General features: G+C 42.8%; 1 protein-coding gene across 2 annotated transcripts in view; it reads left to right on the plus strand.

Moving 5' to 3' along the window:
• Positions 1-1819: 1819 nt before the first annotated feature.
• The window catches only part of slc7a2 (solute carrier family 7 member 2), a 30824-nt gene continuing 7513 nt past the window's right edge, over positions 1820-25130 (plus strand). Inside the window, exons 1-8 of one of the 2 annotated variants that reach the window (XM_039012461.1) lie at positions 1820-2065; positions 4777-5160; positions 5297-5452; positions 6878-7043; positions 9317-9453; positions 9632-9854; positions 12059-12198; positions 15967-16069. In XM_039012461.1, coding sequence (XP_038868389.1) covers positions 4791-5160; positions 5297-5452; positions 6878-7043; positions 9317-9453; positions 9632-9854; positions 12059-12198; positions 15967-16069 — 1295 coding nt within the window. In that variant the 5' untranslated portion in view covers positions 1820-2065; positions 4777-4790. Of the gene's footprint in view, positions 2066-4776; positions 5161-5296; positions 5453-6877; positions 7044-9316; positions 9454-9631; positions 9855-12058; positions 12199-12516; positions 12654-15966; positions 16070-25130 lie in introns of both variants that reach the window. The other variant, XM_039012462.1, reaches the window with a different exon arrangement.

Here is a 25130-nt window from a genome sequence, read left to right on the forward strand (position 1 = left end):
ACAACAGCACAATTAGACCCAACCAAATCATGAGAAAACAAAAAGATAATTACTTGACACATTGGAAAGAATTAACAAAAAAACAGAGCAAACTAGAATGCTATTTGGCCCTAAACAGAGAGTACACAGTGGCAGAATACCTGACCACTGTGACTGACCCAAACTTAAGGAAAGCTTTGACTATGTACAGACTCAGTGAGCATAGCCTTGCTATTGAGAAAGGCCGCCGTAGGCAGACATGGCTCTCAAGAGAAGACAGGCTATGTGCACACTGCCCACAAAATGAGGTGGAAACTGAGCTGCACTTCCTAACCTCCTGCCCAATGTATGACCATATTAGAGAGACATATTTCCCTCAGATTACACAGATCCACAAAGAATTTGAAAACAAATCCAATTTTGATAAACTCCCATATCTACTGGGAGAAATTCCACAGTGTGCCATCACAGCAGCAAGATTTGTGACCTGTTGCCACAAGAAAAGGGCAACCAGTGAAGAACAAACACCATTGTAAATACAACCCATATTTATGCTTATTTATTTTAACTTGTGTGCTTTAACCATTTGTACATTGTTACAACACTGTATATATATAATATAACATTTGTAATGTCTTTATTGTTTTGAAACTTCTGTATGTGTAATGTTTACTGTTAATTTGTACTGTTTATTTCACTTTTGTATAATATCTACCTCACTTGCTTTGGCAATGTTAACACATGTTTCCCATGCCAATAAAGCCCCTTGAATTGAATTGAATTGAATTGAGAGAGAGAGAGAGAGAGAGAGAGAGAGAGAGAGAGAGAGAGAGAGAGAGAGAGAGAGAGAGAGAGAGAGAGAGAGAGAGAGAGAGAGAGAGAGAGAGAGAGAGAGAGAGAGAGAGAGAGAGAGAGAGAGAGAGAGAGAGAGAGAGAGAGAGAGAGAGAGAGAGAGAGAGAGAGAGAGAGAGAGAGAGAGCAAATATGTGATATTTTCAACTATAAATCAAGTATATGAATGTGTTTTGGGCTTTTTGTATTTTACAGTACAGTATGTAAATGGATCTCTAGGATAGTATTGATTCAATACTTTGATGGCTGTGACTCTAGTTGCGAAGGGAACATTGTGCAACTGTCTTCCATTAAAAGGACTCTATACCTCTGGCACTAGCAGCTCCTCCACCCCATTGACCAATCAGCACCCATGCTTTTAGCAGCACTCCCCTAGGCTGCACTGAGCAAACAGATGTGTCTGTTTCAATGTTTGTCAACGTTAGATGCCTAACCATTTATCAGTGGTCAGTAAGTACCCAGGCAGCTGGGTTCTGTCTGGCATGTGTGTGCATTAGAAATAACATTTTTTAAGTAAAAAAGGGGAGAGAGAAAGATGCCTGCTCCCTCCCTCCCTCTCTCCCTCTCCCTCTCTCTCCCTCCCTCCCTCTCTCCCTCTGTCCCTCTGTCTCCCTCTCCCTCTCTCTCCCTCTGTCCCCCTCTCCCTCTGTCCCCCTCTCCCTCTGTCCCTCTCTCCCTTTCCCTCTCCCTCTCCCTCTCCCTCTCATGGTCTGTGGGCTGTTGACCTGAAGATCTGGACTTATTGTGGTACATTATTGCCTCCCTCTGAACACAATCGTGGACCAGATACCCTCTCTCTCCCTCATTACCCTATTACCCACCCCTTCGTCCTCCCCTGTTCCCTCCCTCCTCGGGGGGGGGGGTCACTGTACCGTAGTGGTGATGGTTCAGTAGCTCGGGCCAGGGGTATGGCAGGGGAAGAGCTTATGAAGAAAGATATTTTGGGGATGGAGCGAGGGGAGGAGTAAAAATAGCCTAGTACTCTACACTGGTTTACATATCAGAGAACATGAGCTGTGAACAGACAGAGGTAGTGAACTTTACATAGAGCCTGGTCTCTGTCTGTAGTCCATGAGCTCCCTGTGTGGCCTGCTTCCCTGTGACTTCCTGTTGGAGAGGAATCTAGGGAAGTTTTCTGTCCGGTCCGCGTGAGGTGCACAGGACCTTTGAGTGTCTCCATATTTAACAAAGTTGAAACTTGAATACCATATATTCGTCTTTGTCTTCTTGACAGGTAGGTGGTGTGTTATGAGGAGTCTGCATAGACTTATAGACATAACATGCATTCTATCTATATATCCATCTATTGATTCGACTTATCGACTGTGCCCGCTTGATATTATATGTGTATGTGTTGTAATGTTAGCTCATAGTTGTAATAACTGCTTAACAAGTTGTAATAACTGCTTAAAAAGTTGTAATAACTACTTACAATGTCAGCTTTTATAACGGTAGTACTTAAAGTGTTAGCAATACATGGCAGCCTCTATCAAAGGGATTTGGTAGGGCATTATGAGGACCTCCCACTGTTTAGTGCAACTCAACTGTATTCTGAATTGGCCATTATAGAGGTCAGATTGGTATGTTAATGTATTGTCAGATGGAGCATAGCATTTCTCTGGGATGAAAAGGACACACTTTAATGGGCAACAATGTACAGTGAGATGGAAGTCAGTGTTCATTAAAAACCCAGTGAGATGGAAGTCAGTGTTCATTAAAAACACAGTGAGATGGTAGTCAGTGTTAAATAAAAACCAGTGAGATGGAAGTCAGTGTTCATTAAAAACACAGTGAGATGGAAGTCAGTGTTAAATAAAAACACAGTGAGATGGTAGTCAGTGTTCATTAAAAACACATTGAGATGGTAGTCAGTGTTCATTAAAAACACATTGAGATGGTAGTCAGTGTTCATTAAAAACCCAGTGAGATGGAAGTCAGTGTTAAATAAAAACACAGTGAGATGGTAGTCAGTGTTCATTAAAAACACATTGAGATGGTAGTCAGTGTTCATTAAAAACCCAGTGAGATGGTAGTCAGTGTTCATTAAAAACACAGTGAGATGGTAGTCAGTGTTCATTAAAAACCCAGTGAGATGGAAGTCAGTGTTAAATAAAAACACATTGAGATGGTAGTCAGTGTTAAATAAAAACACATTGAGATGGTAGTCAGTGTTCATTAAAAACACATTGAGATGGTAGTAAGTGTTAAATAAAAACCCAGTGAGATGGTAGTCAGTGTTCATTAAAAACACATTGAGATGGTAGTCAGTGTTCATTAAAAACACATTGAGATGGTAGTCAGTGTTCATTAAGAACACAGTGAGATGGTAGTCAGTGTTCATTAAAAACCCAGTGAGATGGTAGTCAGTGTTCTTTCAAAACACATTGAGATGGTAGTCAGTGTTCATTAAAAACACATTGAGATGGTAGTCAGTGTTCATTAAAAACACATTGAGATGGTAGTCAGTGTTCATTAAAAACACATTGAATTGGTAGTCAGTGTTCATTAAGAACACAGTGAGATGGTAGTCAGTGTTCATTAAAAACCCAGTGAGATGGTAGTCAGTGTTCTTTCAAAACACATTGAGATGGTAGTCAGTGTTCATTAAAAACCCAGTGAGATGGAAGTCAGTGTTCTTTCAAAACACAGATGCTAAATGTGCTGGTTGAAAAGAAGAAGATTTAACTTCAGTCACAAGCTGAAACTATTCATTAGAGAGCAGTGGGTACAAACAGTTATTTTTTTCCACTTCCTAGACATAGACAAATACATCAAATGAAAACCTGCATATAAATACATTTGTTGAAAGATTTTGTTGCGAAGCTCCCCCACAATCAAAGTAATACAAAGAGACAGTGTTGCATTAAAGCCCAGCGAGGCTATGCGTTTGAACTTCTGCATTTTCTCTTTATAGATGTACGGTACATCAATTAGTAACCAGAGCCAAAGTAATGGCCCTATTATATCATATGAGTACCCTCAGGCCTCTTGTTCAGCCATTTGAGTCTTTAGGTCTACGTCCCAAATGGCACCATATTCCCTCTATAGTGCACTACCTTTGATGGTCCCTGGTCAAAAGTAGTGCACTATAAAGGGAATAGGGTGCCATTTCTGACCCCAGTATAGGTCTGCATGCACCGTACCCCCGGACAAAGGGTTATAATGAGGATACAATGAGGATCTGCTATAGTGACAACAAAGTGTTGGCCAATACTCTCATCTTCTGACACACATATGACATGGTTAATCAATGGTTTGCTCATAACGGCTTTCAGCTGTCAAAATCGGGTACTCGTTTTTATTTCCCAGGTTATGTAATTGCAGCTTGAGGCATTTTTTTAGGATTCATGAGGGGACATTTTAAGAAGGTCTGCTCTTCTATAGGATTTATGAGGGGACCTTTTAGAAAGGGCTGCTCAAACTCAGAGGAAGCCCCTTGCCAAAACAAACTGGCCTGCTGAAAGACTTCAGGCTTCACAATGGATTTGCCTCCTGAATGCTAAAACGAGCCCCTATCCAAATATATACAGCAAGAACGTCAATAGTAACCATGGTGTTATCTCAACTGGCTTGACCACCCCCCCCCCCCCCCCCCCCCCCCCCCTGAGTTGTAGCTTTGATGAGACATGTCCCTGTCTCCACCCGTACTATAATAAAGAAAATGCATTTCCTCAGCTTTGTCTGTGTTCTGTATCAAACCGTACCGCACTATACACACACCCACGCACACACGCACACACAAAGTTACACACCCACACAGTCACACACACTGTCACACACACTGTCACACACACACACACACACACACACACACACACACACACACACACACACACACACACACACACACACACACACACACACACACACACACACACACACACACACACACACACACACACACACACACTCACACACACTAAACCATGTTCTCCCCTCCCCCAGTCCTTGCTGCCAGGATGATGGGTCATGTGTTGTCATTCGGCCGCTCCCTGGTGAGGAGGAAGGTGGTGGATCTCAACAGTCTGGAGGACTCCAAGCTGTGCCGCTGCCTGGGTACCGTGGATCTCATCGCCCTGGGCGTGGGCAGCACCCTGGGGGCTGGGGTCTATGTTCTGGCTGGAGAGGTGGCCAAGGGAAACTCAGGCCCCAGCATTGTGGTCTCCTTCCTCATCGCTGCCCTGGCCTCTGTCATGGCGGGCCTCTGCTATGCTGAGTTTGGAGCCCGTGTGCCCAAGACTGGCTCAGCCTACCTGTACAGCTATGTAACAGTTGGAGAGCTGTGGGCCTTCATCACTGGCTGGAACCTCATCCTCTCCTATGTGATAGGTGAGTTTGTTATAGCGGTCTAAATATACTATACTGTCCGCATTAACTTTTATTTTGAAGTAACATACTATGCTGAGTTTGACTGCTAACGGAACATAAAGGTAGAACATTTCTACTCTATATTCCCCTCTCACAGGCACCTCCAGTGTGGCCAGGGCTTGGAGCGGGACATTTGATGAGCTGATTGGAGGACACATTGAGACGTTCTGCAAGACCTACTTCAGCATGAACTCTCCAGGCCTGGCTCATTACCCAGACTTCTTTGCAGTCTGTCTCATTCTACTTCTGTCAGGTAAAGAACTGTAGCAACTGTGGCTAACTGAGCTGCTGTTTAGAACTCTACCTCTTTGTCCCAAATGGCACCCTATTCTCTTTGTAGTGCACTACTTTAGGGCCATAGGGCCCTGGTCAAACTTAGTGCACTATATAGGGAATAGGGTGCCATTTGGGACGCACACTACATCTGATCCGCTGACTGTCAGAACTGTATATCAACAGAAATTGGAATGGGTATTTTTTCCATATCAATGGGCATTCGTATAAGCAGCAATTTTTTGGTCCACGTTTTCAATGTAATAAGGAATGGCAGAACGTTGTTTGGTGAGTGGTAGTACTCACATGGTGGAGAGGCCCTCTTTCCCTGAATGTCTGCCTTGTCGGTGTCAGAGCTACCCAGGCAGTGCTCCTCTCTGTTCAGGAGAACTGACAAGCCCTCTGAAGCTACTGTTACACATTACACAGAAGCTTGACATGGCTAGAGAGTTCACCACTTTCAGAGGGACACTGTGTGTAGATGTCAACAAGACTTTTCTGTGGAACAATCAGAAACTGTTAAAAGTCATCATGTGTTTTAACTGCTGCTGAGCCAAAAACTCTAAACTGCAGTGATTGGATTACTCCAATGTTCCGGAAGGCAAACCTCCATAGAGATGCAATGTTTGCTGTTCTAAAGGTCTTAGATACTGGGAGTAGTGGTGTTAGTTTCCTAGGGTTAGGATATGATAATAATATACCTTTGGTTTGGATCACCTGACAAAATGACCAGAAATGTAACACTTAAAACATCATCTCAGATGATAGTTGGTAGGTATTTAACAAGATGTAAGATAAATATTTCACCTTTACTCAATACATGGGCTGGAGGTGTGTAACATTCTTCACATATCATGGACACTCATGTCTCAAACCCAGGGTTGGGTAGTTTATTTTATAAATGCAATCCGTTACAGTTACATGTCCAAAATTGTAATCAGTAACGTTACTTTTGGATTACCCAAATTCTGTAATGTAATGTGATTACTTTCAGTTACTTTTGAATTACTTTCCCCTTAATTAGAAGAAGACAAAAATTATCCATCAAACACATTTGGTGTGTCATCCTAGTGGTCTCTGATCTGTGGTCAGACTCGCTCAGGTGGAACAAACTTAAACTTGTCAATGTATTTTTTCGCAAACATCCTTTCTGAATTTAAAAGTAATCAAATAATTAATAATCTAGTTTTCCAAAAGTTATCTGTGATCTGATTACAATATTTTAGCTGGTGACGTAACTGATTACAGTAACAGGTTTTTTGTAATTGATTACACGTAGCTGATTACAAGTAATAATTTACTCCCCAACCCTGCACATGTGACACTGTGTATTTATTCAGTAAGTTGAGTCCCTGATGCGGAGTATGTTGGACTCTATATTCTTCTTTGTTGTTTCCTCCCTCAGGCCTCCTGTCGTTTGGAGTGAAGGAGTCAGCCTGGGTGAACAAGGTCTTCACTGCTGTCAACGTGCTGGTCCTCTTGTTTGTCATCGTCTCTGGCTTCGTGAAGGGAGACACACTCAACTGGAAAATCTCTGAAGAAACTCTCATCAATGTCACCATTGTTAAACGGTAAGGATTGGAGGTGACCTGGCTATTGTGAGGACACTAAGTGTTTCACAAGATTTCTTATCGATGTGGCCTGTTTGGCTGCAGACCCTGGCACATGTATACCAGAGTCAGCATAGGTTCATGGGTCCAACCCATGCTCTTATGACTCAAAATCTCTCCTACTTTCCTGTCTCCTCGTCACTGTCCTATCTCAATAAATACAATATGTATGTACAGTGCCTTCAGAAAGTATTCACACCCCTTGACTTTTCCACATTTTGTTGTGTTACAAAGTGGGATTTAAATCTACAAAATGGAAGCCAAAACTTTAACATTTGTAAAAAATAAATAATAATAATAATGAAAAATAAAACACTAATATATCTTGATTACATAAGTATTCAACACCCTGAGCCAATACATGTCAGAATCACCTTTGGCAGTGATTACAGGCTGATTCTTTCTGGGTAAGTCTCTAAGAGCTTTCCACACCTGGATTGTGCAACATTTGCCCATTATTCTTTTCCAAAATTTTTCAAGCTCTGTCAAATTGGTTGTTGATCATTGCTAGACAAAAATCTTCAGGTTATGCCATAGATTTTCAAGCAGATTTAAATCAAAACTGTAACTCGGCCACTCAGGAACATTCACTGTCTTCTTGGTAAGCAACTCCAGTGTAGATTTGGCCTTGTGTTGAAGGTGAATTCATCTCCCAGTGTTTGGTGGAAAGCAGACTGAACCAGGTTTTCCTCTAGGATTTTGCCTGTGCTTAGCCCCATTCCATATATTTTTTTATCTTTAAAAACTCCCCAGTCCTTAAAGATTACCCATAACATGATACTGCTATCACTATGCTTGAAAATATGGAAAGTGACACTCAGTAACATAACACTTTGTGTTCAGTATTATTCAGTATTAATTATTTAAATATTTTTATATTTAACCCTTATTTTACCAGGTAAGTTGACTGAGAACACATTCTCATTTACAGCAACGACCTGGGGAATAGTTACAGTGGACAGGAGGGGATAAGAATGAGACAATTGGAAGCTGGGGATGATTAGGTGGCCATGATGGTATGTGGGCCAGATTGGGAATTTAGCCAGGACAGGGTTAACAGCCTTACTCTTACGATAAGTGCCATGGGATCTTTAGTGACCACAGAGAGTCAGGACATCCGTTTAATGTCACATCCGAAAGACAGCACCGTACACAGGGCAATGTCCCCAATCACTGCGCTGGGGCATTATGATATTTTTTTTAGACCAGAGGAAAGAGTGCCTCCTACTGGCCCTCCAACACCACTTCCAGCAGCATCTGGTCTCCCATCCAGGGACAGACCAGGACCAACTCTGCTTAGCTTCCTTCAGTGGGATACTTTAGTGCCTTGTTGCAAAAAGGATGTATGTTTTGGAATTTTTATATTCTGTACAGGCTTCCTTCTTTTCACTCTGTCATTTAGGTTAGTATTGTGGAGTAACTACAATGTTGTTGATGCATCCTCAGTTTTCTCCTATTACAGCCATTAAACTCTATAACTGTTTTAAAGTCACCATTGACCTCATGGTGAAATCCCTGAGCGGTTTCCTTCCTCTCTGGGAACTGAGTTAGGAAGGACTCCTTTATCTTTGTAGTGACTGGGTGTATTTATACACCATCCTAAGTGTAATTAATATCTTCACCTTTCTCAAAGGGACATTCAATGTCTGCTTTTTTTATTTTATTTTTACCTATCTACCAATAGGTGCCCTTTCCCTGGTATTTGTGGTTGAATCTGTGTTTGAAATTCACTGCTTGACTGAGGGACCTTACAGATAAGTGGATGTATGGGGTACAGAGATGAGGTAGTCATTCAAAAATCATGTTAAACACTATTATTGCACACAGAGTCCATGCAACATATTATGCAACTTTTTAAGCACATGTTTACCCTTGAACTTATTTAGGCTTGCCATAACAAAGGGGTTGAATACTTATTGACAAGACATTTCAGATTTTGTAAACATTTTGAAAAATATAATTCCACTGACATTATGAGGTATTGTGTGTAAGCCATAAACATAAAATCTCAATTTAATCATTTTTTTTATTCTGACTGTAACAACAAAATGTGGAAAAAGTCCAGGGGTGTGAATACTTTCCGTAGGCACGCATGCTTTTATGCTTTATAATAATCCATACTTGAATATGCTCACAATCAATCACCATATGTCCCACTACTAATATTATGAACACTGAAATGTGTCAGTAACGTTTCAGTATGCCCCTCTGTTTACCCCCCTTATGTATTCCAGGAACCTGTCTGTGACTGCTAATGTGACCAGTGATTATGGTGCAGGGGGGTTCATGCCATTTGGCTTCAGTGGGACCCTGGCTGGAGCTGCCACCTGCTTCTATGCCTTTGTCGGATTTGACTGCATCGCAACAACAGGTGTGTCTTTTAAGACAATACCCAACATCAATGTAGATCATTCCATCTTAAAACATGCACTATCATGGATCAACAAGGTACATGGTTGCAGAGTCAAATAATCCCATAGGTCAACCTAAACCACTAGGGGATCTGAATCTGAATTTGACCTGTATCTGTGTATGCGTGTGTATACCAGGTGAGGAGGTAAGGAACCCTCAAAAAGCCATTCCCATCGGCATCGTGGTGTCTCTGACGGTGTGCTTTCTGGCGTACTTTGGTGTGTCTGCTGCCCTCACCCTCATGATGCCCTACTACCTACTGGATGAGAAGAGCCCCTTGCCCATGGCCTTTGAATATGTGGGCTGGGGCCCAGCTAAATATCTGGTGGCTGTGGGGTCACTGTGTGCCCTGTCAACCAGGTAATGGACATTTCCTATGCATGCTTGAATGTGATGCTATTCACAGGATGCTTACCGTGTAGCTTTCCGTTAGGTCAAATGTGATGAGACTCAATAAAGACAAAGTAATAAATGGAATAACAGGTTTTTAATTGTTGTAGTGTTTTAACTAGATTTCTCTGGGTTTCAATTGGGGGAAATTATTTTAAAAAGAGTTTAACTTTGAGCATTATTATCAAGACAACTAGCCTATCCAGCCCAAAATAATGTGAAATCTACAATGACTGTCTATGTGTTGGATTGATTCTCATTGCTAATTGTCCTACTGCCAAGCTGCAGTCATATTGTTTTGAGAGAACTGCCTGTCTTGATGTGCTATATCTCTGGGTTGATGATATTGGCTGTTTGACTTGTTTCTATCTTTCTTATCCTTTGGTTCACTGAGTTCCTTCCTGGGTCCTGGGCTTCCCACTATAGAGCCTCATACTGTAACTCACACATCACATCAATACATCAATCTCTGACAACTCTACTTAAGTAATTATTGCGCAATAAAGTGCATTCGGAAAGTATTCAGACCGCTTCCCTTTTTCCACATTTTGTTACGTTACAGCCTTATTCTACATTTAAAAAAAATATATGTTCTCATCAATCTACACACAATACCACCGGTTTCCTCCAGATGAGATGCTTGGCATTCAGGCCAAAGAGTTTAATCTTGGTTTAATCAGACCAGCGAATCTTGTTTCTCATGGTCTGAGAGTCTTTAGGTGCCTTTTGGCACACTCCTAGCGAGCTATCATTTGCCATTTACTGAGGAGTGGCTTCCGTCTGGCCACTCTCCAGTAAAGGCCTGATTGGTGGAGTACTGCAGAGATGGTTGTCCTTCTGGAAGGTTCTCCCATCTTCACAGAGGATTTCTGGAGCTCTGCCAGAGTGACCATCAGGTTCTTGGTCACCTGCCTGACCAAGGCCCTTCTCCCCCGATTGCTCAGTTTGGTCCAGGTGGCCAGCTCTAGGAAGAGTCTTGGTGGTTCTAAACTTCTTCCATTTAATAATGATGGAGGCCACTGTGTTCTTGGGGATCTTCAATGCTGCAAACATTTTTTAGTACCCTTCCCCAGATGTGTGCCTCAACACAATCCTGTTTTGGAGCTCTACGGACAATTCCTTTGACCTCATTGCTTGGTTTTGGCTCTGACATCCACTGTCAACTGTGGGACCTTATATAGACAGGTGTGTGCCTTTCTAAATCATGTCCAATCAATTGAATTTACCACAGGTGTTCTCCAATCAAGTTGTAGGAACATCTCAAGGATGATCAATGGAAACAGGATGCACCTGAGATCAATTTTGAGTCTTGTAGCAAAGGGTCTGAATACTTATGTAAATAAGGTATCTCTGATTTTGATTTTTAATACATTTGCAAAACTTTCTACAAACCTGTTTTCACTTTGTCATTATGGGGTATTGTGTGTAGATGGATGAGGGAAATTTCATCCATATTTCATCAATTTTAGAATAAGGCTGTAATATAACAACACGTGGAAAAAGTCAAGGGGTCTGAATACTTTCCGAATGCACTGTATAGTACTTGACAAAAACAGAATAATTTCAAACCTTGATTACATTGGGATAGGATCACAGATGCCTCTCTATTTATGCGTGGGAATAATTGGGAACAGATGTATCTTTTTTTTCTGATTTCCTGGTGATTTTATAGTCTTATGTCCAACAAAGATTTTTTTTTTAAATTGCTTTGAAAACTTGGGGGTGGGGGGGGGGCAAATAAAATAACTTCCTGGCTGTCCTATTGGGGAACCCTGATATACATGTTGGCATTAAGAGTATTGCCCATTAATACATCAATAACTCTCCTCTCCTCTGGGTTTTCTGGGTCCCCTGGGTCTTCCTTCAGGCCTTTTAAAGGCTGCAAAATAACACCCGAGCAATGTCCTATTTGCAATAACCTTCAGAGAGCTTCAGGAAAGGTGATATAGTGGGGATGCTGTCAGCAACAGTGGAAGAATGGGGCCATAAGACAAGAAATACACCGTCTCTGTGATTATGCTCTTTAGCTTTGGTGAAATGACTTTCCTGTGTGTACAGTGTGTGTGTGTGTGTGTGTGTGACTGTGTGGGTGTGTATTGTGTAAGTGTCGGTGTGTGTTGGGGGCTTCTGACTAACGTGTTGGTCCTTGTGCATGTCTCTGCTGTTCCATGCAGTCTGCTGGGTTCCATTTTCCCTATGCCACGTGTAATCTATGCTATGGCAGAGGATGGGGTGCTTTTCAAAGCCTTAGCCCGAATCAATCCTAAGACGAAGACCCCGCTTATTGCCACAATGAGCTCCGGTGTAGTTGCAGGTGAGAGCTGGGGAAAGTGCTTTGACATCACTGCTGCTGAAACTGTATCCACCAATCAACTGTGAAAGGATATTATGCAGATAAAATCATCCTTGCCCAAAAGGAGAGTAACAAGTCCGGTGACTTTGTCAAAATTCACCAAAATGTCCCCCCAAGCCATGTTTTGACCAATCATAATTAATCAAAACATCTGTTGAAGCTTCTATTCTATTTGGTCAGAGTTTTGTGGGCTTGGTACGTACACTTTCACAGTTGTGCAGGTGTCCATTCCTTCTCAAAGTGTCTTGTGTTTGAACCCTGACCCCTCTCTCTCCTTAGCCTGTTGGGCTCCATGTTCCCTCTGCCCCGCATTCTCTTTGCCATGGCACGAGATGGCTTACTGTTCAAATTTCTTTCCCAAGTGAGTAAGCGCCAGTCGCCTGTGGCTGCCACCATGGCGGCGGGCACTACCGCGGGTAAGCTCCTGAGGAGGCCTTGTGTGGCATCTCGTCTGCTGTGGTTACGTTGTGTCATCGTTGGGTCAATATTGTGCATCTGATTCTGCACGGGTGATGATTGCATGCCAATGATGTGCTGCTGGTGGTGGAAGCATGATGGAAAAATCCCTTTCACATCAATCAAACTCTATTGATGTACTTGCCCCATCCATTCAGTTAGGCATAGTAGTATGCCTAATTATCAGTAGAGCAGGGGTACACAGCTCCAGTCCTCTAAGCTTTTGAAGCCCTCTGTTGCTCCTAACTGATCAATTAATTTATCAGAGAAGCCACACAGCTGGTTAACCAACCATACCTATTATTCTCTGATCAGAAGACAGACAAAATCGAACCCTAGAGGACCAGAGTTGTAGACCAGTGCTGTAGACCTGCAGTCAGCAGGCCTATAGATGACCAGAATAGTGCTGTAACTGCAGTCAGCAGACCTATAGATGACCAGAATAGTGATGTAACTGCAGTCAGCAGACCTATAGAGGACCAGAATAGTGCTGTAACTCTGCAGTCAGCAGACCTATAGATGACCAGAATAGTGATGTAACTGCAGTCAGCAGACCTATAGAGGACCAGAATAGTGCTGTAACTCTGCAGTCAGCAGAACTATAGAGGACCAGAATAGTGCTGTAACTCTGCAGTCAGCAGACCTATAGATGACCAGAATAGTGCTGTAACGGCAGTCAGCAGACCTATAGATGACCAGAATAGTGCTGTAACTGCAGTCAGCAGACCTATAGAGGACCAGAATAGTGCTGTAACTCTGCAGTCAGCAGACCTATAGATGACCAGAATAGTGATGTAACTGCAGTCAGCAGACCTATAGAGGACCAGAATAGTGCTGTAACTCTGCAGTCAGCAGACCTATAGATGACCAGAATAGTGCTGTAACTCTGCAGTCAGCAGACCTATAGATGACCAGAATAGTGATGTAACTGCAGTCAGCAGACCTATAGATGACCAGAATAGTGCTGTAACTGCAGTCAGCAGACCTATAGATGACCAGAATAGTGATGTAACTGCAGTCAGCAGACCTATAGATGACCAGAATAGTGATGTAACTGCAGTCAGCAGACCTATAGATGACCAGAATAGTGATGTAACTGCAGTCAGCAGACCTATAGATGACCAGAATAGTGCTGTAACTCTGCAGTCAGCAGACCTATAGATGACCAGAATAGTGCTGTAACTCTGCAGTCAGCAGACCTATAGAGGACCAGAATAGTGCTGTAACTCTGCAGTCAGCAGACCTATAGAGTACCAGAATAGTGCTGTAACTCTGCAGTCAGCAGACCTATAGATGACCAGAATAGTGCTGTAACTCTGCAGTCAGCAGACCTATAGATGACCAGAATAGTGCTGTAACTGCAGTCAGCAGACCTATAGATGACCAGAATAGTGCTGTAACTCTGCAGTCAGCAGACCTATAGATGACCAGAATAGTGCTGTAACTCTGCAGTCAGCAGACCTATAGATGACCAGAATAGTGCTGTAACTCTGCAGTCAGCAGACCTATAGATGACCAGAATAGTGCTGTAACTGCAGTCAGCAGACCTATAGATGACCAGAATAGTGCTGTAACTCTGCAGTCAGCAGACCTATAGAGGACCAGAATAGTGCTGTAACTCTGCAGTCAGCAGACCTATAGAGGACCAGAATAGTGCTGTAACTCTGCAGTCAGCAGACCTATAGAGGACCAGAATAGTGCTGTAACTCTGCAGTCAGCAGACCTATAGAGGACCAGAATAGTGCTGTAACTCTGCAGTCAGCAGACCTATAGAGGACCAGAATAGTGCTGTAACTCTGCAGTCAGCAGACCTATAGAGGACCAGAATAGTGCTGTAACTCTGCAGTCAGCAGACCTATAGAGGACCAGAATAGTGCTGTAACTCTGCAGTCAGCAGACCTATAGATGACCAGAATAGTGCTGTAACTCTGCAGTCAGCAGACCTATAGATGACCAGAATAGTGCTGTAGCCCTGCAGTCAGCAGACCTATAGATGACCAGAGTCGTGCTGTAACTCTGCAGTCAGCAGACCTATAGAGGACCAGAATAGAGCTGTAACTCTGCAGTCAGCAGACCTATAGATGACCAGAGTCGTGCTGTAACTCTGCAGTCAGCAGACCTATAGATGACCAGAATAGTGCTGTAACTCTGCAGTCAGCAGACCTATAGATGGCCAGAGTCGTGCTGTAGCCCTACAGTCAGCAGACCCATTTAATAGATGAAAGCTTCTTCAGGTTCAGTATAGTCCATAGGTGTGTCTCTACTCTGCTCACTGAGACTAGGGCTAAGGCTATAAGGTTTGCAGGCAATAATGCTATAAGGTTAAAGGTTATCAGGCTATAAGGTTATCGGGCTATAAGTGTATCAGGTTATCAGGCTATAAGGTTAAGGCATATAGTGCTGTCTGCAGGGTTTCTCCCAGTGAGATGGTTGACTGCAGGGTGCAGGGTTGAGGGACTTTGATGCCAGCAGGTGTTTTTTCTATATTTATTATATAATATTTATTCATCCAGGAAGTCCCATTGAGGTCAGAATAACTATTTTACAAAGAGTGCTAAGGACATGTTAAGGTGGGAGTGGGTCTTGGGACGGGCACAGAGAGCAGCTGGTACCAGCGGGTAGACTCAGTAGAGTACACAGTGCCTGGTAGAGGGATGGTAGGGGTTGGGGTTTGTTGTGAGCAGCGCCTCCTGACATACCGCTGGTCTATGTTTGAACCATGCAGAGGTGATCAGTCCCTTACTGTGTTCAGGTGCTGAGATACAAGAGAGGAAGCTGAGCCAACTCCCCAGACTATCTCACACCAACTCCCCAGACTATCTCACACCAACTCCCCAGACTATCTCACACCAACTCCCCAGACTATCTCACACCAACTCCCCAGACTATCTCACACCAACTCCCCAGACTAGGTTGCCGTTTGCGATCCAGTCTTAGTTTTCATTTGAACCCTGAGAGAGTTTTTGGTTGAAGGCACCTGCATCATATACCCTAAACACCTGTGTCTGTGACTGTCTGTAATAGCAATCATGGACTGTATGGTGCATCACCAAAACACTTTCTACTGTTGGTTGGGACAATAGATTATAAACCTGCTTTATTAATGACTGTGTAATTCTCTGTAATGTGCTGTATAAGGATGTAATGAGTGGGGTTGTGGTTGTGTTGTATTTTGGTTCATTGAACTCTTAATGTAATCATTATTAGTCATGAATAAGTATGAACAATGAACGTTTGTATCTGACTTGTGTCTGTGTCATCCCTATTCCTCAGCGATCATGGCTTTCCTGTTTGACCTAAAAGCCTTAGTAGACATGATGTCTATTGGAACCCTCCTGGCCTACTCCCTTGTTGCTGCTTGTGTTCTCATTCTCAGGTGAGTGAGTGATGGCTGGACACATCCCCAGGGCTGTTGCAGCTATTAACCTAACTATTATGTTTCATTCCTATCTAATTAAAAACATATGTTCTCCAGTGGGTTAGTTGGTGGGAGCATGGTGCTGGAAACACCAACTTCGTGGGTGTGATTCATACAAAGGCCAAATATACAAAATAGGTAATTCTTGAATTGCGTTGGCATTAGCGTCTTTCGGCTTTGCAACAATAGTTGCACATAGTTTTACAAATAGTTGCACATTATACATGTTTTTGTCTATACTGAACTGTTTATTAATTATGAAACACAATGCAAGTATTTCAAAACATTACCTTAATGCATTGTTTAAAGTACTAAGGGCAAGCAAATTGGCTTGTCCCAGTAGTAATGAGTGTTTTGGGGATTTAAAGATTTCTATCTAACATTTTGAATGCTAGAAAATAAACAAAAGTATGTATTATATTGCATAGATCAATAACCAATAACTTCTGTAACCGTAAAAGCCTTGGTTTCATGCATGTTAACATTAGAAGCCTACCCCATAAGTTTGCTTTATTCACTGCTTTAGCACATTCTGCCAACCCGGATGTCTTAGCCGTGTCTGAATCCTGGCTTAGGAAAACCACCAAAAACCCTGAAATTTCCATCCCTAACTATAACATTTTCCGCAAAGATAGAACTGCCAAAGGGGGCGGCGTTGCAGTCTACTGCAGAGATAGCCTGCAAAGTTCTATCTTACTATCCAGGTCTGTACCAAAACAATTCGAGCTTCTATTTCTAAAAATTCACCTTTCCAGAAACAAGTCTCTCACCATTGCCACTTGCTATAGACCACCCTCTGCCCCCAGCTGTGCCCTGGACACCATATGTGAATTGATTGCCCCCCATCTATCTTCTGAGCTCGTGCTGCTAGGTGACCTAAACTGGGACATGCTTAACACCCCGGCCATCCTACAATCTAAGCTTGATGCCCTCAATCTCAAACAAATTATCAATGAACCTACCAGGTACAACCCCAAATCCGTAAACACGGGCACCCTCATAGATATCATCCTAACTAACTCGCTCTCCAAATACACCTCTGCTGTTTTCAACCAAAATCTCAGCGATCACTGCCTCATTGCCTGCATCCGTAATGGGTCTGCGGTCAAACGACCACCCCTCATCACTGTCAAACGCTCCCTAAAACACTTCTGCGAACAGGCCTTTCTAATTGACCTGGCCGGGGTATCCTGGAATGACATTGACCTCATCCCGTCAGTAGAGGATGCCTGGTTATTCTTTAAAAGTGCCTTCCTCACCATCTTAAATAAGCATGCTCCATTCAAACAATTTAGAACTAGGAATAGATATAGCCCTTGGTTCACTCCATACCTGTCTGCCCTTGACCAGCACAAAAGTTAGGAACCAATATACACAGGCAGTTAGGAAAGCTAAGGCTAGCTTTTTCAAACAGAAATTTGCATCCTGTAGTACAAACTCAAAAAAGTTCTGGGACACTGTAAAGTCCATGGAGAATAAGAGCACCTCCTCCCAGCTGCCCACTGCACTGAGGCTAGGAAACACTGTCACTACCGAAAAAATCCACAATAATTGAGAATTTCAATAAGCATTTTTCTACGGCTGGCCATGCTTTCCACCTGGCTACCCATACCCCGGTCAACAGCCCTGCGCTCCCCACAGCAACTCGCCCAAACCTCCCCCACTTCTCCTTCACCCAAATCCAGATAGCTGATGTTCTGAAAGAGCTGCAAAATCTGGACCCCTACAAATCAGCCGGGCTAGACAATTTGGACCCTCTCTTTCTAAAATTATCTGCCAAAATAATTGCAATCCCTATTACTAGCCTGTTCAATCTCTCTTTCGTATCGTCTGAGATTCCCAAAGATTGGAAAGCTGCCGCGGTCATCCCCCTCTTCAAAGGGAGAGACACTCTAGACGCAAACTGCTACAGACCTATATCTATTCTACCCTGCCTTTCTAAGGTCTTTGAAAGCCAAGTTAACAAACAGATTACTGACCATTTCGAATCTCACCGTACCTTCTCCGCTATGCAATCTGGTTTCAGAGCTGGTCATGGGTGCACCTCAGCCACGCTCAAGGTCCTAAACAATATCATAACCGCCATCGATAAGAGACATTACTGTGCAGCCTATTCATCGACCTGGCTAAGGCTTTTGAGTCTGTCAATCACAGCATTCTTATTGGCAGACTCAACAGCCATGGTTTCTCAAATGATTGCCTCGCTTGGTTCACCAACTACTTCTCCGATAGAGTTCAGTATGCCAAATCGGAGGGCCTGTTGTCCGGACCTCTGGCAGTCTCTATGGGGGTGCTACAGGGTTCAATTCTCGGGCCGACTCTCTTCTCTGTATACATCAATGATGTCGCTCTCGCTGCTGGTGATTCTTTGATCCACCTCTACGCAGACGACACCATTCTGTATACCTCTGGCCCTTCGTTGGACACTGTTAACTAACCTCCAGATGAGCTTCAATGCCATACAACTCTCTTTCTGTGGCCTCCAACTGCTCTTAAATGCAAGTAAAACTAAATGCATGCTCTTCAACCGATCGCTGCCCGCACCTGCCCACCCGTCCAGCATCACTACTCTGGACGGTTCTGACTTAGAATATGTGGACAACTACAAATACCTAGGTGTCTGGTTAGACTGTAAACTCTCCTTCCAGACTCATATTAAACATCTCCAATCCAAAATTAAATCTAGAACCGGCTTCCTATTTCGCAACAAAGCATCCTTCACTCACGCTGCCAAACATACCCTTGTAAAACTGACCATCCTACCGATCCTCGACAACGGCGATGCCATTTACAAAATAGCCTCCAATACTCAACTCAACAAATTGGATGCAGTCTATCACAGTGCCATCCGTTTTGTCACCAAAGCCCCATATACTACCCACCACTGCGACCTGTATGATATCGTTGGCTGGCCCTCGCTTCATACTCGTTGCTAAACCCACTGGCTCCAGGTTATCTACAAGTCTCTGCTAGGTAAAGCCCCGCCTTATCTCAGCTCACTGGTCACCATAGCAGCACCCACCCGTAGCACGCGCTCCAGCAGGTATATCTCACTGGTCACCCCCAAAGCCAATTCTTCCTTTGGCCGCCTCTCCTTCCAGTTCTCTGCAGCCAATGACGGGAACGAACTGCAAAAATCTCTGAAGCTGGAGATTCTTACCTCCCTCACTAGCTTTAAGCACCAGCTGTCAGAGCAGGTCACAGATCACTGCACCTGTGCATAGCTCATCTGTAAATAGCCCATCCAATCGACCCCATCCCCATACTGTATTTATTTATTTTGCTCCTTTGCACCCCAGTATCTCAACTTGCACATTAATCTTCTGCACATACTACCATTTCAGTGTTTAATTGCTATATTGTAATTACTTTGCCACTATGGCCTATTTATTGCCTTACCTCTCTTATCCTACCTCATTTGCACATGCTGTATATAGATTGTTCTACTGTATTTTTGATTGTATGTTTGTTTATTCCATGTGTAACTCTGTGTTGTTGTGTGTGTCGAACTGCTTTGCTTTATCTTGGCCAGGTCGCAGTTGCAAATGAGAACTTGTTCTCAACTAGCCTGCCTGGTTAAATAAAGGTGAAATATTTTTTTTTCTACAAAAACAAGAACAAAGGCTATTCAAATATATATATATATATATTTACAAATATAATGTGTTTAATGTCATTGTTGTTACCACCTTGATAATCACTCATTACAAAGATATAAACAGACATTGAGCATTCTCTCCAGTGGCACATTGCTATCAGTGGAAGGGTCTATATTAAAGAAAATTATTAGCTAATCAAACACTTTTACTATGTCATACATTTTAGGATTCCACTGATATTTTGGTGTCTAAATAAACAGTGTAATTGGTGTTACTCAATTTAAATGAAGGACAATCACATTGTGAGCAACATGATTAACCATATCACTTTAGTAAATTATTTTAAAGGGTTAATGGCCTAAGATTTTAGCATATGTGGTCTCAATTTAAGAAAATCCTCAATGACCTAAAATGTGTAATTGGTGTTACCGTCATTGGTGTTACTACTCCTACTGGTGGCACAATGTTATCATAATGGTAAAAATGATTTAAAGTCATTACGCTGCCATATTAGTGGATTTAGAATGGGAAGATGTACCCAAATACAATTTAATAAACATCTAGAATAATGAACATCTTTTTTTTCTCAAAATGCCATGCCCAAATCCCCTTGCAATTCAAGAACGACTTGAATATGTGTGGTAACTGAAAGTCACTACCGATAAAAGCATCTGCTAATGCTAAATAACTATATTATTATCAATCCACCCTAAGACCTATAGCGAGGCAGCTTGATTCAGTGGGGTGAAGGCACTTGATACAATTGACACAGCCGCAGTGTAGGTAGCCATGCTTGTGTGGAAAATAAAGCAAATATCATTACCCTGTTAGAGTAATATGCAGCTTGTGTTATTGAATCAGAGCTATGATGTAATCGGTCTGAATGCTTCCTTTGTGTGGAAGTAGTGAAATGACTTCTTGAGTTCAAGCTGATGTTTACTCAACCTTTCGTTGCATGCGAATCGAGATTCAAGAAACACACCATCCTGTTTAGAGTTGTAGGCTATGAAGTTCAGATGAATATCTTCCAGGGAAATAACCCTTTGACTCCAAACAGAAACAGAACAGCGTGTTTCTTGGTCAACATAGCCTACATTTCTTTCGGGAAGTATTTCGGAACAACATCCAAATTATGACAAAGCCAGATGAATCTTGTATGTTTAGAAAGTTTGAGTAAATATCAGCATGTACTCAGGAAGCAGTGCACTCAAGTATCAGTGTCACATGTTGACTCTAGGGGCCCACCATGCGACACAGGGAGGAGAGGACAAAACAATGCCCACCTGTATGAACATAATGTGTTTCACTATGGAGCGCCGTTTGGGTCTTTGCATATCAAAACAGTACTACAGACAGTAGTGGTGTCGCTTGGCTTGCACCTGCAAATTCAAATAACACTATTTGACGCATTAAGTACGTTTTATTTTGACACGTCAAATAACACAGTTCTATTATAAAATGTATGTGTTCTGAATTTGCAGGTGCAAGCCAAGCGACACCACTACTTTCTGTAGTACTGTCAAAGCTGTACAAAAAAGTCTGCAAACAAGCAAACACCGGCTACGAACGATGTGTTTACATTACCGTGTTGATAATAAAGCATAATTTGTTCGACCTCAACTTCTGGGGTAGCTTTAGCTTGGTACCTAGCTATCACCAATACAACAAGCCTGAAACTGCAGTGATTTTCATTATTCTTAGCAATGATTTAGGAATCCTTGTGTGTAAATATTAGCTAGGTAGCCACTTGTTGTTCACCTATTGAAATTGAACTTCAGCTCATGAAAATAAATAGCTAGCCAGCTACTTAACCCTGTTGCCCAAAGCTATCGTAATTAGCAGCCAGCTAGCTTCATCTGGCTAGTGAGGCTCGACCAGACTGGGTTATGTGTTGTGAAGCTAGCCACAATAAGTATTAGGTACAACAGTGGAATTTGCGGTTTGCCTTCAAAATAAAGGTACCTATTTGAAAGTGAGGCAGAAGGTTACAATTGGTGGAATCATGCCATATTTGTTAAACAAGTTTGGAATGTGAAGCAATGAAATGGGGTATCAGTCTACTTGGTGACTACCACAGAACACAACTGTGAAGAGTTTATACAAATATTAGCGTTGTAGCTCTTATGTGACTGTGTGAAATCACCTCCCCAGTCAGCCTATTGTGTGTATTGACATTCATATTGCACTGTACAGCTTTACCTAAGGAGTGGGGATCAATGAAATGGGGTATCACTCAATACCCAAGATATTTTTTCCCAACGTCCTCCTCAGAGTTATCAGACTCCAAAACACCCACGTAGTATTGTTTTTCCTCTGGAATAGTGTTCAATACACATAGTAGGCTGACAATAAACGTGGCTCAATTCACAGTTGTTTCAGAGTCCCGCAATAAGAGCTATGACGCTAATGTTCTCTGGGTGTCGCTGAGTAGACTGATACCACAATCCATAGGTAAGGCTGTACAGTGAAATAAGTATGCCCCCCAATGCAATTCTAAAGTGTAATACATCCAGTGTGATTTCAACAGATTTTTGTCAAATTAACAAATTATTGTCTTTTGTTGATTTGATATAACAACATTCCAACCTCGTTTAGCATGATCTATTCAATTATGGAATACTTCTAGTATTTGTATTCATTTGCATCACAATCAATGACATACTTTTATTTTGAAGGCTAATTGCAAAGTCCACTATTGTGGCTAATCCTTTATTGTGGCTAGCTTCCCATAGATGGGTCCGACTACCATTAATCAAATAAGAACTGTTTTATAAATCAGGGTTATCTTAGATGATGACACCTAGCTATATAGTTAGTTAGCCAACTATAGCTACTGAAACAGATTATGTCGTTTTGCTATATTTCTGGGGAAGAACTTTGTTTGCATCCATCAGTTAGCTAGCTTTTTTTATGATCAGTGACTTTCAACGTGGCACCACTTTCAATGTGGCACCTTTCCATCAAGTCAGTTCGTCAAATTTCTGTTCTGCTAGAGCTACCCCGGTCAACTGTAAGTGCTGTTATTGTGAAGTGGAAACGTTTAGGAGCAACAACCGCTCAGCCGCTAAGTGGTAAGCCACCCACAGAACAGGACCACCGAGTGCTGAAGCGTGTAGTGCTTAAAAACCGTCTGTCCTCGGTTGCAACACTCACTACCGAGTTCCAAACTGCCTCTGAAAGCAACTTCAGCACAATAAATGTTCTTCGGGAGCTTCATGAAATGGGTTTCCATGGCTGAGCAGCAGCCTAAGATCACCATTCGCAATGCCAAGCGTCGGCTGAAGTGGTGTAAAGCTAGCCACCATTGCACTCCGGAGCAGTGGAAACATGTTCTCTGAAGTGATGAATCACGCTTCACCATCTGGCAGTCCGATAGACTAATCTGGTTTTGGCGGATGCCAGGAGAATGCTACCTGCCCGAATGCATAGGGCCAACTGTAATGTTTGGTGAAGGAGGAATAATTGTATTTTTTATTTAATTTTGATTTAACCTTTATTTAACCAGGTAGGCTAGTTGAGAACAAGTTCTCATTTACAACTGCGACCTGGCCAAGATAAAGCAAAGCAGTGTGACACAGATAACAACACAGAGTTACACATGGAATAAACAATAAACAAGCCAATAACACAATAAACAAGTCAATGACACAGTAGAAAAAAAAGAAAGTCTATATACAGTGTGTGCAAAAGGCATGAGGAGGTAGGCAATAAATAGGCCATAGGAGCGAATAATTACAATTTAGCAGATTAACACTGGAGTGATAAATGAGCAGATGATGATGTGCAAGTAGAGATACTGGTGTGCAAAAGAGCAGAAAAGTAAATAAAAACAATATGGGGATGAGGTAGGTAGATTGGGTGGGTTATTTACAGATGGGCTATGTACAGCTGCAGCGATCGGTTAGCTGCTCAGATAGCGGATGTTTAAAGTTGGTGAGGGAAATATAAGTCTCCAACTTTTTGCAATTCGTTCCAGTCACTGGCAGCAGAGAACTGGAAGGAAAGGCGGCCAAATGAGGTGTTGGCTTTGGGGATGATCAGTGAGATATACCTGCTGGAACGTGTGCTATGGGTGGGTGTTGTTATCGTGACTAGTGAACTGAGATAAGGCGGAGCTTTACCTAGCATAGACTTATAGATGATCTGGAGCCAGTGGGTCTGGCGACGAATATGTAGCGAGGGCCAGCCGACTAGAGCATACAGGTCGCAGTGGTGGGTGGTATAAGGTGATTTGGTAACAAAACGGATGGCACTGTGATAGACTGCATCCAGTTTGTTGAGTAGAGTATTGGAAGCTATTTTGTAGATGACATCGCCGAAGTCGAGGATCGGTAGGATAGTCAGTTTTACTAGGGTAAGTTTGGCGGCGTGAGTGAAGGAGGCTTTGTTGCGAAATAGAAAGCCGATTCTAGATTTGATTTTGGATTGGATATGTTTAATATGAGTCTGGAAGGAGAGTTTACAGTCTAACCAGACACCTAGGTATTTATAGTTGTCCACATATTCTAGGTCGGAACCGTCCAGGGTGGTGATGCTAGTCGGGCGGGTGGGTGCGGTCAGCGAACGGTTGAAAAGCATGCATTTGGTTTTAAACTAGCGTTTAAGAGCAGTTGGAGGCCACGAAAGGAGTGTTGTTTGGTATTGAAGCTTGTTTGGAGGTTAGTTAGCACAGGGTCCAAAGAAGGGCCAGATGTATACAGAATGGTGTCGTCTGCGTAGAGGTGGATCAGGGAATCACCCGCAGCAAGACCGACATCGTTGATATATACAGAGAAGAGAGTTGGCCTGAGAATTGAACCCTGTGGTACCCCCATAGAGACTGCCAGAGGTCCGGACAACAGGCCCTCCGATTTGACACACTGAACTCTGTCTGCAAAGTAGTTGGTGAACCAGGCGAGGCAGTCATTAGAAAATCCAAGGCTATTGAGTCTGCCGATAACAATAAGGTGATTGACAGAGTCGAAAGCCTAGGCCAAGTTGATGAAGACGGCTGCACAGTACTGTCTTTTATCGATGCCGGTTATGATATCGTTCAGTACCTTGAGCGTGGCTGAGGTGCACCCGTGATCGGCTCGGAAACCTGATTGCACAGCGGAGGAAGGTACGGTGGGATTCGAAATGGTCAGTGATCTGTTTATTAACTTGGCTTTCGAAGACTGTAGATAGGCAGGGCAGGATGGATATAGGTCTGTAACAGTTTGGGTCTAGGGTGTCACCCCCTTTGAAGAGGGGGATGACCGTGGCAGCTTTCCAATCTTTGGGGATCTCGGACGATACGAAAGAGAGTTTGAACAGGCTGGTAATAAGGGTTGCAACAATGGTGGCGGATAGTTTTAGAAAGAGAGGGTCCAGATTGTCAAGCCCAGCTGATTTGTACGGGTCCAGGTTTTGCAGCTCTTTCAGAACATCTGCTATCTGGA

The sequence above is a fragment of the Salvelinus namaycush genome, chromosome 17 (genome assembly GCF_016432855.1).
Source record: "Salvelinus namaycush isolate Seneca chromosome 17, SaNama_1.0, whole genome shotgun sequence".
NCBI classification, from domain to species: Eukaryota; Metazoa; Chordata; class Actinopteri; order Salmoniformes; family Salmonidae; genus Salvelinus; species Salvelinus namaycush.